Source organism: Poecilia reticulata, linkage group LG21, assembly GCF_000633615.1.
Source record: "Poecilia reticulata strain Guanapo linkage group LG21, Guppy_female_1.0+MT, whole genome shotgun sequence".
Lineage (NCBI taxonomy): Eukaryota > Metazoa > Chordata > Actinopteri > Cyprinodontiformes > Poeciliidae > Poecilia > Poecilia reticulata.
The window spans coordinates 18,599,332-18,616,068 of NC_024351.1; the positions used below are offsets into that span (position 1 = coordinate 18,599,332).

Here is a 16,737-nt window from a genome sequence, read left to right on the forward strand (position 1 = left end):
CTGCCTTGAGAGCCGCCCCACCGAATGCTCAGGTCCATAAGTGAAGTATGAAGAAGAAGCCACCCAGTGGAGGAAAAAGGCACTACATATGAAACACCTAAATAAAGAAAATCAAACTAAAGGGCTGGAACAAATAATTAACAATCTTTTGTACACGAACCGATCGAACCTGTTGGACTTTTATCAGCTCTGTGGTCACAGAGGTTTGGAGAATCGGCCGACAATTCTTAAATCTTTGTCTAAACCAGACTTAAGACTCMAGCTCTACTCATCTCCTCTCGACCGCAGCCCAAACGTTCTGACGCTGGTCGCTATGGTAACGTTTACYTATCCCTTCAAAATAAGATACAGATGCGCCACAAAAACGAACATTTTACTTGTCCCCACCATTTGTGAAAGCGAAGCGCTGCTTATTTTACTTGTCGCCATACCAATTTTTGCAGCGCTATTATATTACTGACATTAGATGGACATCTCCTCCCGCTCAGAGGAAACCACTGCGCATGTCTTGAAGCTTCGCGTGCGAGTAAAGGTGGAGCCGATGGGTGACAACAGACACGTAAGTCACGTTATTGATCGGATTTTACGGCGCCACCTTAAATCCYTGAACTTCACATTTTAACGGAAAAAAAGAGCAACGCGACTTGGATGTAACGAGTAACGCGACAGTTTTGTAGAAATGTAGTGAAGTAGAAAGTACAGATACTTACTGTAAAATGTAGTGGAGTAAAAGTAGAAAGTACCCATTATTAAATCTACTTAAGTAAAGTACAGATACACAAAAATTGTACTTAAATTGTACTTAAATTGTACAGTAACGAAGTACTTGTACTTCGTTACTTCCCACCACTGGTATACACTTTCAGAAAAATCAAAACACAGCAGACAACATGGAGAAAAAGCATTAACCACATGGAAAGAATACAAAGAGTACATTTTATCAGTTACCATAACAGTTTTATTGATATGCGCTGATAGCATTTGATATTTATGTTCCTGTTAGAGGTACAAAAGGTGTAGTATTGTTGAAAATATTAATTAAAGACAAAATATTTTCAAGTTTATATAAAAACACTGTTAATCACAATAAAAGTGCAAGATAAAAAAACATCAGTTTCTGTTATGTCTGAGGCAGGAGAAGAAACTTGACAGTTAGGATTATTTTTCATTTAATTTTAGTGGCAGAAACCTTTAACATCGCTTAGTTTTTATATTTCCTGTGTTTGACGGTGCAGATCACTCCGCTCTTTGGCCTCAGGGTTCCCGTATCCTGGAGGTCAAAGGTCTGCCCTGGGATTAGGCTGAAATCGAACCTCTGGAGCAGCTTCGCCATCACCACTTTAGCCTCCATCTGAAAACAAACCAAGTCCGTTTGAGCCGGGACGACACATTTCACCGTGTTGCAATCTGTCATCTCTAAAAGTGTGTGGATGTGGCATGACGAAAGAGAAAAAGTTCAAGGAGGGTAAATTAGCAAGGTATTGTTTTTTTTTTTTTGTTCTGTCAGACACACCTGAGCAAAGTTCTTTCCCAGGCATGACCGTGGACCGAGGGCGAAGGGAAAGTAGCAGTAATATGGTCTTGTAAAAACAGAAAAGAGAAAACATGTCCTCCTTTCTCTAAAAGAAATATAATGCTTGTATCATGCTACGTCTGTTTTGTTTTCTCAGGTTTTTTTACTTACTTTGGAGCATCTGGGTGAAATCTGTCTGGATCAAATTTAAGAGTTTCTTTAAAGAACTTTTCCATCCTCCCCATTGCATAGGAGCTCAGCTGAAATGTCACATGAAAGTAGATCGTTTGTCGTAAGTGGTGGTGAAACAGAAACACTGTAAAAACACAAAATCTTACCAAGTCATTCCGGTTTCCTTTCTAGTGCAAATATCTTAGCACACCGGAAATAAGACAAAACTAACTTACAAGTACCTTTTCAGCAAGAAATGTGAGTTTGTTTAAGGTCATTAATTCCTTAAAATTGATGAGAAAGTTTGTTTTCCCTTACTGTAAATGTACTAAGATATTTGCACAACAAACTAGACCAATAATACTTAATAAGATTTTGTGTAATATATGATTGGTGAGACTCACCATACAGGTAAAACCTCCAGGCAGGTGGACACCATCGATGATCATGTCTCCATGGATTTCCCGAGACGTGCCTGGAGCCGTCGGGTAGATTCTTAGTGTCTCTTTCAGCACCTTTAGTATGAGATGTAAACTCTTCACATTGAATAAACTGCTTAAACGAGATTGCATGTTTTTTAATTAAACACAATGAGCAAATGTTTAGTGGTAGACAAGCATCCAGACTCTCTCAAGTACCTGTGAGAGGTAAACTAGCTTCCCCAGGTCATCGTAGCTTATTTCCTGTTTCATCCCGATGACATCATCCACTTCTTTGGTCACTCTGAAAATTACGGACATTATTTAAAAAACTTGCTTCACCCAATATTGCAAACTGTTGTCTTTTTGTTCCTTACTTATCCAGTATTTCAGGATGTCTTGCTAGTTCCATGATGCAAAACGCTAGCTGATTGGCTGTCGTTTCTTGACCTAAACACCAGGTTTCAAAGTAAACACTGTACGTTGTAAACTGTGTGTTCATATAAAGTCAAATATAGATGTGGCATACATGCAAGAGAGAGAAAAAATAATATCAGAGGCAAAAGGTTGTGGGATGGACGCATGCAGATAATGTTACAGCACCCCCTAGTGGATAGGAATCAATAAAATAAATTTCTTGCACCAGGAGAAAAAAAAACTTACCTGCAATAAAAAATGTTACAAAATTGTCCAACATAAACTCTTCATCCTCTTCAGACATATTTTTCTCTGCAGTAACAAAAGCAACAGACATGTCAGCCATAAATCTACTCTTGCATTTGTTTAGGAAAAAGACCTTTTCATCTGCTTGATCTAGAAGCAGCGAGAAACAAAATTCTTTATGAAATAGATGCTTAATGCAGAAACAAAAAATACTGTAAAAGGTGGAGGAGTTACTGAAGGCTGATGAGTTTAAGTACCTGAGGTCAAAGCAATGTCAAAGGAGAGCTCCAACAGAAGGATAGTCACAAGAGAGACAAGCAAGGTGAACAAAACGGTTGTACAGTATTGTCTAAAAGACAATGCCGCTAACGAGTGAATATAATGCTGATAGAGGAAGATAGTGACCAAAAGAAGAGAGCAGTAAAAATCTAACAATAAGAAAAGGGATTAAAAGGAAAGCAGTGTGGATTCTATTTTTATTCACGCAATTTGTAGAACCAAATAATTCTAAATCTCATCCTTTGTCGAGACTGGATCACCACCTGTGGCTGCAGTTTTAATGATCTGAGTGAGGATGTCTTTCGGGACATCGTCTCCGTTTTGCATGGCCGTCCTTCTGTCTCGGATCCACTGAGCTCCGGTGGTGCGCAGCAGGCGACAGGCTTTCCTCACCTCGTCGATGAACGGCCAGTTCTTTGGTTTGAACTGGAACGGCAGAGATCGTTTCACCTTGATGTGAGGCGGAGGGGGTTTTGTTCGCATAAACTTCATTTAAAGCAAATCTAAAGCGTTACCTGGAATAAAGAGTCTCTGACTTGATACACTATCCCTTTCAGGCAAGTCTCGATGGCTTTGGGGAAAGGCGAGTTGTTGGACAGGAGATCTAAATCAACTCCAAACGCAACCTGGAGTATGTTAAAGCAACGCATGTTTACAACGACAACAGTGTGGTTATAATCAGAACGTCTTACGTCAAAGGAGGGGATGCAATACGGACGGTACCTTAGCGATGACATCAAGCGTGACACAGTTGACAAGTTGAAGCATGTTGGCCTGTGTGCTACTGTCAGCTAAATCTGAGAGCTTATCCATGAGTTTCTCCGCTCTTTCATTGAAGGTCCCCATTAGGCCTCTCAAGTACCTGAAAGAGAAGATTCAGACTGAGAAACGTCCCTTAAAGCCTCTCAGACTTCATGTCACCAGACTGTGGAACAAATCCAAACTGGAGAGATGTGCTGTACAAATGAACTGGACAAGTGATTTCTGAGTACCAGTTCAAAGACTAACTTACAAGGTGCTAAAAGCAGGGTCCATGATGCGCCGCTGTTTGTACCACGTCTCATGATCGATTGCAGTGACCAGACCGGTGCCTATAAATCTGGGAAGGCGACCGGTGAAAGAAAACGACAAGAATATCGTTTGGAATGGAAATAACCACAAACTTCAATGTATTATAAAAGGGTTTAAATGATGTGGAAGAATGAGGTCAGATCAGATGAGACCAAAATTGTTCTTTTGGTTCAAGAAGAATGAATAACAATTTCAGCAGTTGATGTGCAAAGCTGGTAGAGATGTAGGACTTGCAGCTGTAATTGCAGCAACAGGTAGTTTGTCATAACCTCTGACCTAATGTTTGCGCTCTAGAATGTTGCATGTTCACTAGCGTTCTCTAAAACAACCCTCTGAGACATTAGAATAACAGTTTGTAAATTTACTATCCAAGTATTTAACTAATTACGAGACTTCTGAGGTGAATTGGTTGTGCTGGATTTCATTTTGCGGTATCTAAGTAAAGTGAACTATTTACACAAGCACGCCACACTTCTAAGATTGTGAGATGTTGCAAAAGCTGCTGTTCACTTCAAAGTCAGGAATTTTGTGCTGATTTATCAGAGATGCTGAGGTTTGTGGTTGGAACTTGTTAAAATGTATAAAAGGTGTGATTTTTTTCTAACAGTTTAAGTAAAACCAGTTTCACAACCTGATTGTTACTTTGGTGTAGCTATATGTAAAAAGATTCAAAAGACAATAATGACATTGAACAACCTTTGGCCAAAGAGATTAAACATTCGCTTGTAGAGGAATCGATCCTTGGGATACTTAGGGGACATCAAGATTTCCTGAAAACAGAAAAATGTATGCATTGACTTTGTGTGATTACATCTACACAAAGTCAAAAGGCAAAGTATTAAAATGTAGCATAAGAAGATTGCTTTCTCTAACGTGTTTACCTTAGTTGCCTCTGGACAGGTCACGACCAGGATAATGTAATGCAGGATATTCATTCTGTAAACAGGCCCATAAGTCTCGGCCCTGTAAATGACAAGAATAATGTAAGTTTGAAAAAAAAAAATTACACATAAAACTTTGACATTTCCGTGAGAAACGAGCAGTTTCTTACGGAAATTTTAAGTTAACATATCGGGACCAGACAGGAGACAGACAAAGCGAAAAGTGATCAATTTCAATTTCTTTGCTATTATCCACCAAGAAATAACCATTTAACGAAGATACACTTGAGCTTACCACTCCAAAAATTTGTTGTGCACAATTCCGTCATTTTTCATAATCCTCACAAACGTCGGCGAATGTCCCAAGAAGAAACTTCAAGGGACAAAAACAAGGAGTTGTGGCTAGGTAGTGAACGACTGTTATGCTAGTAATCTATGCTAATGTTCCAACGAACTTGGCTTACCTGTTCCTCGGCGGCCCTGGTATATGGTCATATTTCATATGAATGTATTTGATATAAAAACAGTAGGCGAGAAATGCAATGAAAAGAAAAGACAACAGCCATGCAAAAGCTGTTGCGCAGACACTCGAAAGTACAGCAAACACTGCCATAAATGCCACTTTCAGCGACGAGCACGATTAATCTCAAATAAAGGACTGCTAACTCGTTCACAGTGGGGCGATAAATGGTTAGTTCCTGGGTAGTTTTCAGACGATTATATAAAAGTACACAACCTCTCTTTTTGGCGTTCATTAGAGTACGTGACGCTACACGGTGTTGTGGTAGGCTCCATAGCTCAGTGGTTAGAGCACTGGTCTTGTAAACCAGGGGTCGCGAGTTCGATCCTCGCTGGGGCCTGCATGGTGGCTTCTTTTCTTTAAACATGTGTAAAGACGGATGTACAAAGTTTTTTAGTTTTATATTTCGTGAAAGCACTTATAAAAGTCTTGCATTACTGTCATGCTGCAAGCCGCAACAATTGTTCTTGACCGTTTTCGTTGGATGGTATGCATTGTATGTTTATTTTTATTTATTTAAATTTTTATTGTGTGCTATGCTGGGACAAACAAACTACCCTTTCCTTAGGGCAGTGGTTCCCAAACCTTTTCTCCTTTGGTGATGGCAAACGTGAGGGGAAATCGACTTCTTTTGGGGGCAAAATGAATGTACGTAGCTGGACATATACAACAACATCGGTAGCCTACAGGCTACTTGTTAACAAGCTTAAGATGCTGTATTGATAATAGCTAGCTAGTCATCTTTTAGCTAACATTACCTGCATCCAACAGCTTTACTCAACTCAGTCGGTTAGGTTGGAGGGAAAACTGTGAAAAGTTCTTTGCGTTTTGCTGGTTTGCTGCCATGATTCTAACACACCTGCGTAGCTCTGCACAGCAGCAGCAGGTCTCCTTCACTGCCAGTGAAGGTGTAAACCCAGCGCAAGTGTTGTAGCGCTCATGTTGCGTTTAAAGGCGGCTCGGAAAAACCGATTATCACATTGTTAACAACGGATTAAACAGTTTTAACTGCTGATAAAAGTGACAGAGGACACAGATATGGGAAGTGTGGAAGTTCCTATTCTATCAAATTGAAATAGGAATAACAGAGAGTTGGCCATTCTAAGGTAAAACCCGAGCGCATACAGTGTTAATGTTTTTTTGTTTTTTCATCCATCCATCCAGACGGCTTCCCGCGCCCCCCCTGCAATGTTACGGCGCTCCCCCCTAGGGGGCGCGCCCCACAGTTTGGGAACCTCTGCCTTAGGGAATCAATAAAGTATCTTATCTTACGTTACGAGGAAGTTAGCTGGGGCTGCGAGACAAAAGTCTCAGAAAACAATGGGGCGTATCGTCAGTCTCAGATTTGTAACGACATTTACATCACGGTAGATGACTTTATGTGTGCATTTTAATGTAAAAATGAAATACTGTACACGTTATTTTCGGAAATGAAATATACAAAATCAAAAAATATTACACGAATACAGGCACCGTCTGTGAAATAAGTGTGCAAAAACAGTGGGGCGTATTGTCAGGATGGCCGAGCGGTCTAAGGCGCTGCGTTCAGGTCGCAGTCTCTCCTGGAGGCGTGGGTTCGAATCCCACTTCTGACAAATAGGTTTTGCTAGTATATCCTACAAATAGTAATATATCAACACAGTAACTAGCAAAAAGAAAAAAAAAAAAAACGATGTCGCTTTCACATAAAATTTACACTTCAGCTCATTCTGCACATGACGCAGGGGATAATTTCACCTTTTGTGAGGTTTGATATTGCCAACCACAGCATGCAACTACGTGCTTTATGCATAATTTCCCTTTTACTTGTCACTGAAGCTGACAAACCCAGTTTTAGCTCATGCAATTGCACACATCTCCAAAGATGCTGAAAAAAATACAGTAATTGTCTGCGTCAGCCCAGAATATTACACATACTTGCAAAAGAAGAGTAGAGAAGGAAATGGACCAGGTGATGCAAATAAACATTGCTATTCCAATTTGCTATTTATTTTGCTCGTGTGAATGTATTGGCTGAACACTAGGTGGATTTTTAAGTGGTAAAAACTTAACTAAGGAGCCATGACAGAGTAAGCAGGAAAGTTTTTGTCTGACCCATGAACTGATTTCTCGCTTGTGGAAGTACATTTATTAATATATGGAACAACTTTTTTTCAGTGTAACATGCCTACTGATCGAACATGTGGCCACTCAAGTGCTAAACAGTGTCGAGTATGACACACAGTGTTTGCTGATCCATGTGTTCCAGCTCAATGCATCACTTTAACACAAAATCACAGGCACCCACACACAAGTCTTTAGTTTCTGATGTCATACATACAGAATTATAGTGATTATAAATAACTCGCTAATTATAAGTGAAGTACTTCAAGGACACATTAACTGCACTTACTCATAGAGACCAGGAGGTGGCGGTGTTCCATTCTCCCTTCACTGTCCTCTTCTTGAACTGGCTGGAAGAAGAGCATACACGCAGCAGCAGACCGGGCCATAACGTGTTCTCTGTCAAAGCGCACCTGTGTGTTGCGATGAGGCATTCGTTCCCTCCATTTCCTTTCAAAAAACAAGAGGATTATTCATATTGATCTAAGACAAGATATCAAGATTCCTGCCTTGATCTTAACCACCGCTTTATTCCAATTTTCTTCAGCCCGATACAGCCTCTTCAACTTTTATGGCCGTCTCATACCTGGACATATTGTCCACAATAACTTTTAAGCTTGTCTGCATTCTTATCTTAAAAAGATGGAGCAATCATATTTCTGGTCCAGGGTCTTGGCTCCGTGTGAGCACTGCAGGCTACGGGGGCTGTTTGATGTTGTTATGACTGGCTGGCTGCCGCCGCAGAACTGAATGCAGGCAACCGCGTCCAAATGTATTGTGTTGGCCTTTCTTTTGATTATATTATCAGCAGAGAGTGCTAGTTGGGAGAAAATTAAGACTCCCTCTGGACACGAGTAAACAAACAAAAGTTTGTAGAGTCTGGTTCATCCAAAAAGAATGCGAGTTATTCAGACTTCTCTGGGGATATTGATGTTCAGTGTCGAGTGTTAGGGTTATCCTACTCAGTGTTGGTCTTCTTCTTCTTCAAAAAAAAAAAAAAAAAAAAAAAAAAAAGAAAAACTGCCATGTCTTGAGATGGGGAGTTTGGACAATCATAAACAAACAACAACAAAAAAAAAATAATCAAAATGTTCTAATAGTACAAGAAAGTCATCAGTTGTCGCTTCAGTTACAACAAATTGACAGAGGATGAGGCACATTTAAACCACTCTGACAAGTTTAGACACAGCCTTTCACTGGTAAGGCTTGGGGACCAATTGGTTTGGTTGAGAGTCCACCGGTAAAGATTTCTGAACAAGCTACGTTGCTGACTGTAGCTCACATATGCACTTGCTCCTCAGAATCTTGCGATTGTCGAAATATTCCCCAAATTTACATGTGTGTACCAATGCCTCAATGCCTTTCATTGACATTTCGGGTGCCCTAACCCACAGCAGTATAGAATCAGGAAACACTGAGAAGAGTGATACACGATTTACACGTTTTTGCAAATAAAAATGCCTTCAATGCTTTGTAGAACCACCTTTCACTGCCGTTACAGCTGCAAATCGTTTGTTCTATGTCTCCACCAGCTTTTGCACATTTAGACACTAAACTTGCTGCCCGTTCTTCAATAGAAACCAGCTGAACCCCAGTCAGATTGGAAGTAGTGTGTCTGTGAACGGCATTCTTTCCGAGACTTTCCACGCGTTCTTGATTGAATTTAGCTCAGAACTTTGACTTGACCATTCCAACACGTTAGCGTAGTTTGACTTTGACCGTTCCATTGCAGCTCTGGCTGGATGATTGTTGTCTGGATAGAAGGAGGGAAAACCTCTAACAAGCCTCTAATAGGTTTTCTTTCAGGATTGCTCTGTAATGAACTCCATCCAGCTAACACCTCTGGATAGAACAACAAACATTTTCAAAGCGCGGGGTATTATTTCGTAACCTAGCGCGGTTTCAAATGTCTCCACAACTTTCTCCCTGGCCTGTCTGCCATGTTTCTTGGTCTTCTTGATGCTGTTTGTTCACCAATTATCTCTTTGTGGCCCTCAAGGAAACAGCCCGATTTAAACCAAGTGGAAATTGAATGATGTGGCTAATTAAATTAAATCTCAGAATCTCAGAATTCTGAGATTAAAGTCAGAATTCTGAGGAAAAAAAAGTCAGAATTCTGAGATTAAAGTCAGAACTGTTTTTGTTTTTTTTCCCCAGTGACCCTAATCCTCTTCCGTACTCAATGTCCATTAATACTCACAGCTGAAATCGTCTCGCAAAAGCTAACATCCGCGGTCGGTCTTTCTTATCTCCTATTTGGGGATACAGCCAATAAGCGCGAAGGAAAACGAATGGTGCTCCTCGATTGGCTGCTTTGCAAATGCCAGCCAAAAGTGAGACAAGTAGCATAGTATTTTAGCTACTAAGCACATAGGTTTAGGAAGCGGGGGAACGGGGGGGATGTCCTCCTCCCCCTCCCTACCCCCGTCTCCCCCAACATTGGAGAGAGCCACTTTCGTCCTCCCCAATAATTTCACCGCAGTTGCGAAGAATTTTAGTCTTCCACTCGCATGCTTTTATTTTGAAGGCGCACAACAGCGCATTCAGCAAAGCGCTTCCTCCTCCTCCCCCATCTGAACTGCTCAGAGTAAAGGCAGCAGCAGACGGAGTCAGAGAAACTCCGTTTGAATGAAGTAAACTGTCTGTCAGGAATTTTGCCATGAATATCGCTCGTTTATTTTATCTTGTTGTCAGTTTACTTTCATATATAGAACTAAATCTTTTTGGTTAAGCCGTTTTAATTCTGCAATAGTCACATGTCCAAAATTTTACTGCTAACTTTGTTTAAAAGTTAGCTAGTCTAGTCACAATGATTTAGAATGAGACTGAAACAGCAGCAAAATGAGTCTTTTTATTATTTAAAGTGAGCAACACCTGATCACGCTGACCACTTAACATGTATTTATATGATATTATTTAGATATTTAGGAGAACAGAGGTGCTAGAATGATGTTGAAGAAAGGTGAAGAAGCTCTGGTGAGGTCTTCATTTAGTTTATTGAAATATGTATGAACTGTTTTTAATTTTTAAATAAACTCAACTATTTTATTATGAGAGGAGCAGGTCAGGGAAGACATAGGAGAGTCAGGTGGAGTTTCAGAGTGTGAAGATCTAAAATTTATATTAATTTCAATAAAACCAGAAAGGAGAACAGGTGAAGACTGATGTCAGGTTGATTTCTTTCAACGTTTGAATATTTTTTTCATTATTTCCACACTATGAGGGTAATAGTTAGACAATAAGAAAAGTGCTTGAGGAGAGGTTTAAAAATAAATTAGTGAAAAATTTTGCTACACAGTAAATAGAGTTGAGATGTATAATAATGTATACATCTGAAAATTAAGTTGTTTAAATTCTCATTCTGTAATCAATCAATCAATCAATCAATCAATCAATCAAATTTTATTTGTATAGCACATTTCAGCAGAAAGGCATTTCAAAGTGCTTTACATAATTAAAATAAAAACAGCATGTGACAGTGAATAAACAGTTAGAAAGACAAAGAGAATTTTTTGTTGTTGTTGTAATCCATTAATCCATGCAGGAACATCAGGCTGCTGAGAGTCAGAGGGAGGCAGAGACATCCATCCATCCATTTTCTTGCACCCTCGCCCCTCAGTGGGGTCGGGAGGTGCTGGTGCCCATCTCCAGCTAACATTTCAGGCGAGAGGCGGGGTCACCCTGGACAGGTCGCCAGTCTGTCGCAGGGCAACACAGAGACACACAGGACACACAACCATGTACACACACACTCACACCTAGGGGCAATTTAGACAGACCAATTAACCTGACAGTCATGTTTTTGGACTGTGGGAGGAAACCGGAGTACCCGGAGAAAACCCACGCATGCACAGGGAGAACATGCAAACTCCATGCAGAAAGACCCCAGGCCGGGAATCGAACCCGGCCCGGCTGCAAGGCAACAGCTCTACCAACTGCACCACTGTGCAGCCCGGAGGCAGCGACAGAAACACATAACTGTAGATATTTCATTTAAAAGTGTGCGACTGAAAATGACAGGGGAAAAGAACATTTAGTCTTTTTGCCTCAGTGTTTTTATGGCTCATGTTTGGTAAGTTACTGAATGCAGAGCTGGAAAGTGAGATTGAGATAACAGTGAGGAGCTAAAGGTCTGTTAGATGTCAAAAGTATCATTTTTATTTATTTTCTAGATCAAACTATTGGACTGATGTAGAGAGTTGTTCAAGAAGAACAAAACTTGTTTTTTAGATTTTATTGTTGGTCAAACTGCTGTATTGAGTTTAAAACTGCCGAGTCCTATTTTATGAACTGTTTTCTACTTTGGTTTTAGAAAGAGGTAGAACCAGTTCAATTGGCAGTCAATTTATATCAATGCCCTTTAACCAATAATTAAATGTCTTTTGACCAATAAAATATATCAGAATCTGTTAGCCTGTCTGTGCTACCAGAGCATTTAGCTTGGTAGTTGTGAGGCAAATTCTAAAGTGAGTGTTCATCCTGGAATGACGGTCATTATACTATGCATTACTTTAAACTGATTATTGGATTGTAAATAATAACATGTTAGAATAATTGTTACTGAAACAAGGGTCAGATTAGAGTAACGCATTTCTGACGTGTTGATGCCATAATTGTTTGATATTTCTGCTCAAGCTATTTACTGATCTGTCAGGTTTCCGATATGCATCCCCCCCAATGACAGACTCGTTCCTACGCCCTTGACTAAGCATATCGGCGTCCCAAGCTGAGTTTTCTTTCCAATATTTTCGATATTCTCTAAGAAAAAAATCTTCAAATACTGAACCGAGACTAGACCAGGGTCCACTGTACATTAGTTTTCAAAATTTCTAAGTTTTGTAAAGTGTAAAATAATCACATTAAGGTTGACAGAACATCCTGTCTGCTTACCTCCTTTATATGATCCAAAATGATTAAGCCTATCACAAAAAGTCAGGAAATTTGTGCTTTATTAATAATTAATATTTTGATAATTAAACGATAGTGCTTTTTTGCCATGAACTATTCTATGCTGTTGAAAAGCTTGCATATTTACCCCCATATGGTGACACACATGTGTAAGGAAAAGTCAGTTGAGGAGCCGAGTGGAGTACATGGATGGTGTTTATGAGAAGTTTTCCAGATTTGCCTCTAAAACAGTTTTGGTGGAGGCAGTGTTATGGTATGGGGTGGCATCACCTTCAATGGAAGAACAAGACTTTAAATTATTGGAGGCAAGTCTGGAGAAAGTCTCCATCAAACCCGACTCTGAGGGGGGGGGCGAGTGTCGTCATTTTGGACCACATATCTTTGCTCAACCTATAAATGCAGTTTACATACAACTGGGGATATTTAAGAAGAAATAAACGAATGACACGAATCTTCTTACTTGACTATTTCTGAATGTAAGATGCACTTTTAAATCTTCCTACAATGATTTTACTATCCTTGGACATTTGTCACAATGTTTTTTGACATCTTCTTTTTTGACATTTGTCAAAAAGAACCTCCTTAAAAGCTACAGCTATTGCGAAGCTTCTTTCTTTCTGGCGGACTCCAGAACAGAAGCTGCATTTTTAAGATTAGTGCTGCTGATCATTCCAGAACAAGGAGCTCCTCTGTGTCAAGTGGGTTAAGGAATGGGATAATTCAAGCTGGAGATAATCCATTAAAATCCTAAAGCCTTTTGGCATTCCCATGTAGCTGGAGCTGCTAAAACGCACATATGAATTTGTAGACATTAATATGGTGTGTGTGTGTGGGTGTGCGTGCGTGTGCTTTCCGTGATTTAAAAAAAAGAAAACCTCTGCAGGTCACTGTTTGTGCGGCGTCATGCGAGCGCTCGCCGTTGGGGGTTGGGGTCGCTGCAGTTTGCAGCAGGAGCAGGGAGGCACGACGAGGGCCACGCTGTGAGCAGGGTCAGGCAGCCGTAGTGCACCCAGAGGAAATATCGTGTTCCTGCCAGCCTACAAAAGTAAACATATCTGTAACCACCATTGGCTGGCACAGGGCCGTAGCCACCAGCGCTCAGCTAAAGAGGTGAATCATTTAACTGTCTGAAATGAGCAGCAGAGCCCCACGTTAGAAATTTTGACTCATCGTTCAGCCTTTTTTTTTGTTGTTGTTTTTCATTTCTTATTTAGCCAAGCTCATTCCAACTGAACAGTTTTAAACTTCTGCGTAATCATAGCGTTCTCCGCAAATGATGCGCATGCCCCCTTCACAAGCTGCGAAAAAAAAAAACAACCCCCCAAAAAACTCCCGCTTCATTCAGTGTGTCAGATAACATCTCTTAGCCACGGTGTTTCCAAACCGCCCCCTTCTTCTTTCATGTCCCTCGTTCGCCTCCCTATTTTCTCTCTCTCTCTCCTCGCTTTTTCCCTGCTCTGACTTTCTCCTCCGTCTGCACATCTGTGGTTATTTATCTGTTATTCTGTGGCAGCAATGTGGTCAGCATCTGTCTGGCTCTCCTTCACTCACTACCCATTTGTAGTCAACGTCAGAACCACATGGGGGGACGGAGTTATGCTTGTTGTTGTTCATTTCAAAGCAAAAACTGCAGCGGAGACAGGTACTGCTCATAGTCTTTGTTGGTTGTGACTTGTTTTTATAGTCAGTGTGTGTACCTCTAATCACGGGTCAAAGGGAACAATGAGAGAAGTACGGATGTCATGACCAACTGAAAGCAGAGCATTTGAGAGTACCGTTTGCATTGCCTAAGCCTATGGATTTGCATTACTCTGACCTTTCATTTTATAATCTCAAGGTTATTTAATCCTCTAGAAAGACTATAGCCTCAGACAACGTTGTGGCCGGCATAGATCAGCCTAGAAACCACATGGATGCTGGCTGTAAGTTAAGGCATAAAAGGGGCTTAAGAGCTTTTACAAAGAACAGCTGAATTTTGTCCGACATGTTCAATTGAGCGTTGCAGCATCGGCCGTGATTCCTCTCATCACATTTGAAAATTTGTCGCTTTCATAAACCACCAGAAGATGAGTGAATGCAAGGCTGTGGGTGGCTGTTTTGAGTAGAGAACGCGCATGACCGATGACTCGAACACATCAAATAAACCTGCAGGGGAAATACCCGAAGCTCGGATGAAATTAGCGATTGCATTCCAAGTCTGCGAGTTTGCAGAGGGATGCAACATGTAGCCGGCTCCTGTTATTTGCAGGATCTGTTGCATGTGGAAAACGTAGCTTTGACGGGAAAAGATTACAGGCTCATTTGATTACTCCTCATCAGAGTGGGCATTAACTCACAAAACCACTAACTGTTTTTTTTTGTTTTTTTTTTAACAGATTGCAGAGCTTTCCAGTTTCCATCAGTTCTGTGCAGCGGATAGACCAAGCAACATGAAACATGGACCTTTCTTTGGCTTCCTACATTGTGGTTTCTCATTAAATCACACTCAGTGGAACAAACAATGTTAAAAGGAGCATACACTTATTTTCTTATCAGGATTAAACTGTGACTAATCTGTTGGTGTTGTTTTTTTAGACAAGAAAATTGTTGGTCAGGCAATTTTGAGTTTTTTTTTTTTTTTACACTCAAAAAATCCAGTGTTTTACTGATCAGTGAATGTATTACATGTACCAGATCACGCAGAATGCAACACTCTTCAATGACGAAGTCGCTACTGTGGGAAGATATTTGGCATTACCGGCCACGCCTGGTGGCCAACATGAAAACTTAAACATCACATCACAACATTCTTCAGTGTCGAAGCTGCTAAATTCAAAGTTTACAATTTTCAGTATTACCGAAGTGACTAAATCAGAATCAATAGATTTCCAGCTTGATAAGGTCTGACTAACCATCTCAGCTAACTGCTGAGGCAAAAACTCAAAAATATTATTTTTCTGATCAGTGAATGAACCATATGTGCCAGGTTGTGCTAACCACAACACTCTTTGTGCAATGGGAAGAAGATGCAAAGCTGGTGATTTTCAGTGTCTCTCAGGTGTTTAAGTCAGAAGCACAACAAAAGTTGTAAGAGAATAATACTGAAAATATTATTCTCTATTTGGCCGTTGGCTTTTCTGTCAGGCTACTACAATGGAAAGTAGACTTTGGCGGGTGCTGGTCATTTTGCTTTTGTGGTTTTGGCCGTTTCACACACAACTTTTTCAACTTACAAAAGTTTATGTCTGCCGCGGGACATCAATTCTGACTTGAGGACGTTTTGTTGAACTAGCAAAGGAGGAGAATTAATCTGGAGCAGGATTCAGGAGGAGCTGACTGTTTTATTCTTTTGAGCTTTAAATGTCTGGGGTTATTTTTTTTATTGAACATTCAAAAGCTAATTTCAAGTCCAGCTTTGCATTATCTGGACAAAACACTCAAAGACTACTGTTCACACTTAGCTAATGAAGCTAATTGCTAACATAAGATGCTGAAACAGTTTTAAACATAAATCTCTGTCTTTGTTTTACAATAGTAACACTCTGTTTTATGGTGGCTTCTGTCTCACATGTGTTAGGAAATTGTCTTGGAAAATTCGACTCAGCAAACTAAAGGTGATTTGAAACCACCTTTGTCTAAGGTGTGGTAAAAGAAAACACATTAAGATGTCAGATGATGAATGCAAACTCTTTATATATATATTTATATATATATATATATATATATATATATATTTATATATTTCTTCAGTATAATTGCAACAACATATTCATAGAGCAGTCCCAACATAAAAACTGAAACACAGACACACTGTTTGCTGTTTAAAGTGATATGAGGCAAAAATGCTTCCCTTGTAACCGGGTGCCTTCATTTGTTCAATTCAATTAGTGCACCATGCTGAGTGTAGAGGCAGTTCAAAGCTTCAGCAAACGTAAAAACAAAACAGAACAGACAAATAAATACTGTACAACACCATAATATGTAATACTAGACCCAGAAATCACAAAAAGATCATGCTTTTTTCCTTTTATATATCAACACTTCTTACATGTTATGAAACTTCATGAAATAACGCAGCATTTCCGTTGAGCTTACCTTCACGATAACAAAATTGTTAATGAATGGCAAAAAAAAAAACAAAACAAAGTAAAATAAAATAAAGTGCCTTACTTTAAAATTGGCTATTTCATAGTACAAATGCCTGTTTGCGTGTGGAGGCAGAATACCTGA

The 16,737-nt window shown here is 40.0% G+C and overlaps 1 protein-coding gene and 2 non-coding genes across 3 annotated transcripts; 2 read left to right on the plus strand and 1 right to left on the minus strand.

Moving 5' to 3' along the window:
• Window positions 1-940: 940 nt before the first annotated feature.
• On the minus strand, window positions 941-5,740 carry LOC103457824 (cholesterol 24-hydroxylase-like). Its single transcript, XM_008398240.2, has 15 exons — window positions 5,462-5,740; window positions 5,293-5,370; window positions 4,998-5,079; window positions 4,813-4,886; window positions 4,058-4,144; window positions 3,769-3,907; window positions 3,561-3,671; window positions 3,309-3,471; window positions 2,767-2,832; window positions 2,481-2,553; window positions 2,323-2,407; window positions 2,089-2,199; window positions 1,685-1,773; window positions 1,514-1,580; window positions 941-1,351 (listed from the first exon to the last, which is right to left on the minus strand). Exons 1-15 carry the CDS (start codon window positions 5,608-5,610, stop codon window positions 1,202-1,204), a joined length of 1,524 nt encoding a protein of 507 aa, XP_008396462.1. The 5' UTR covers window positions 5,611-5,740; the 3' UTR covers window positions 941-1,201.
• Window positions 5,741-5,784: 44 nt separating this feature from the next.
• trnat-ugu (transfer RNA threonine (anticodon UGU)) lies at window positions 5,785-5,857 on the plus strand. Its single transcript has one exon. It is a non-coding gene; the product is annotated as a tRNA-Thr (tRNA).
• Window positions 5,858-7,029: 1,172 nt separating this feature from the next.
• Window positions 7,030-7,112, plus strand: trnal-cag (transfer RNA leucine (anticodon CAG)). Its single transcript has one exon. It is a non-coding gene; the product is annotated as a tRNA-Leu (tRNA).
• The last annotated feature ends 9,625 nt before the right edge of the window (window positions 7,113-16,737 follow it).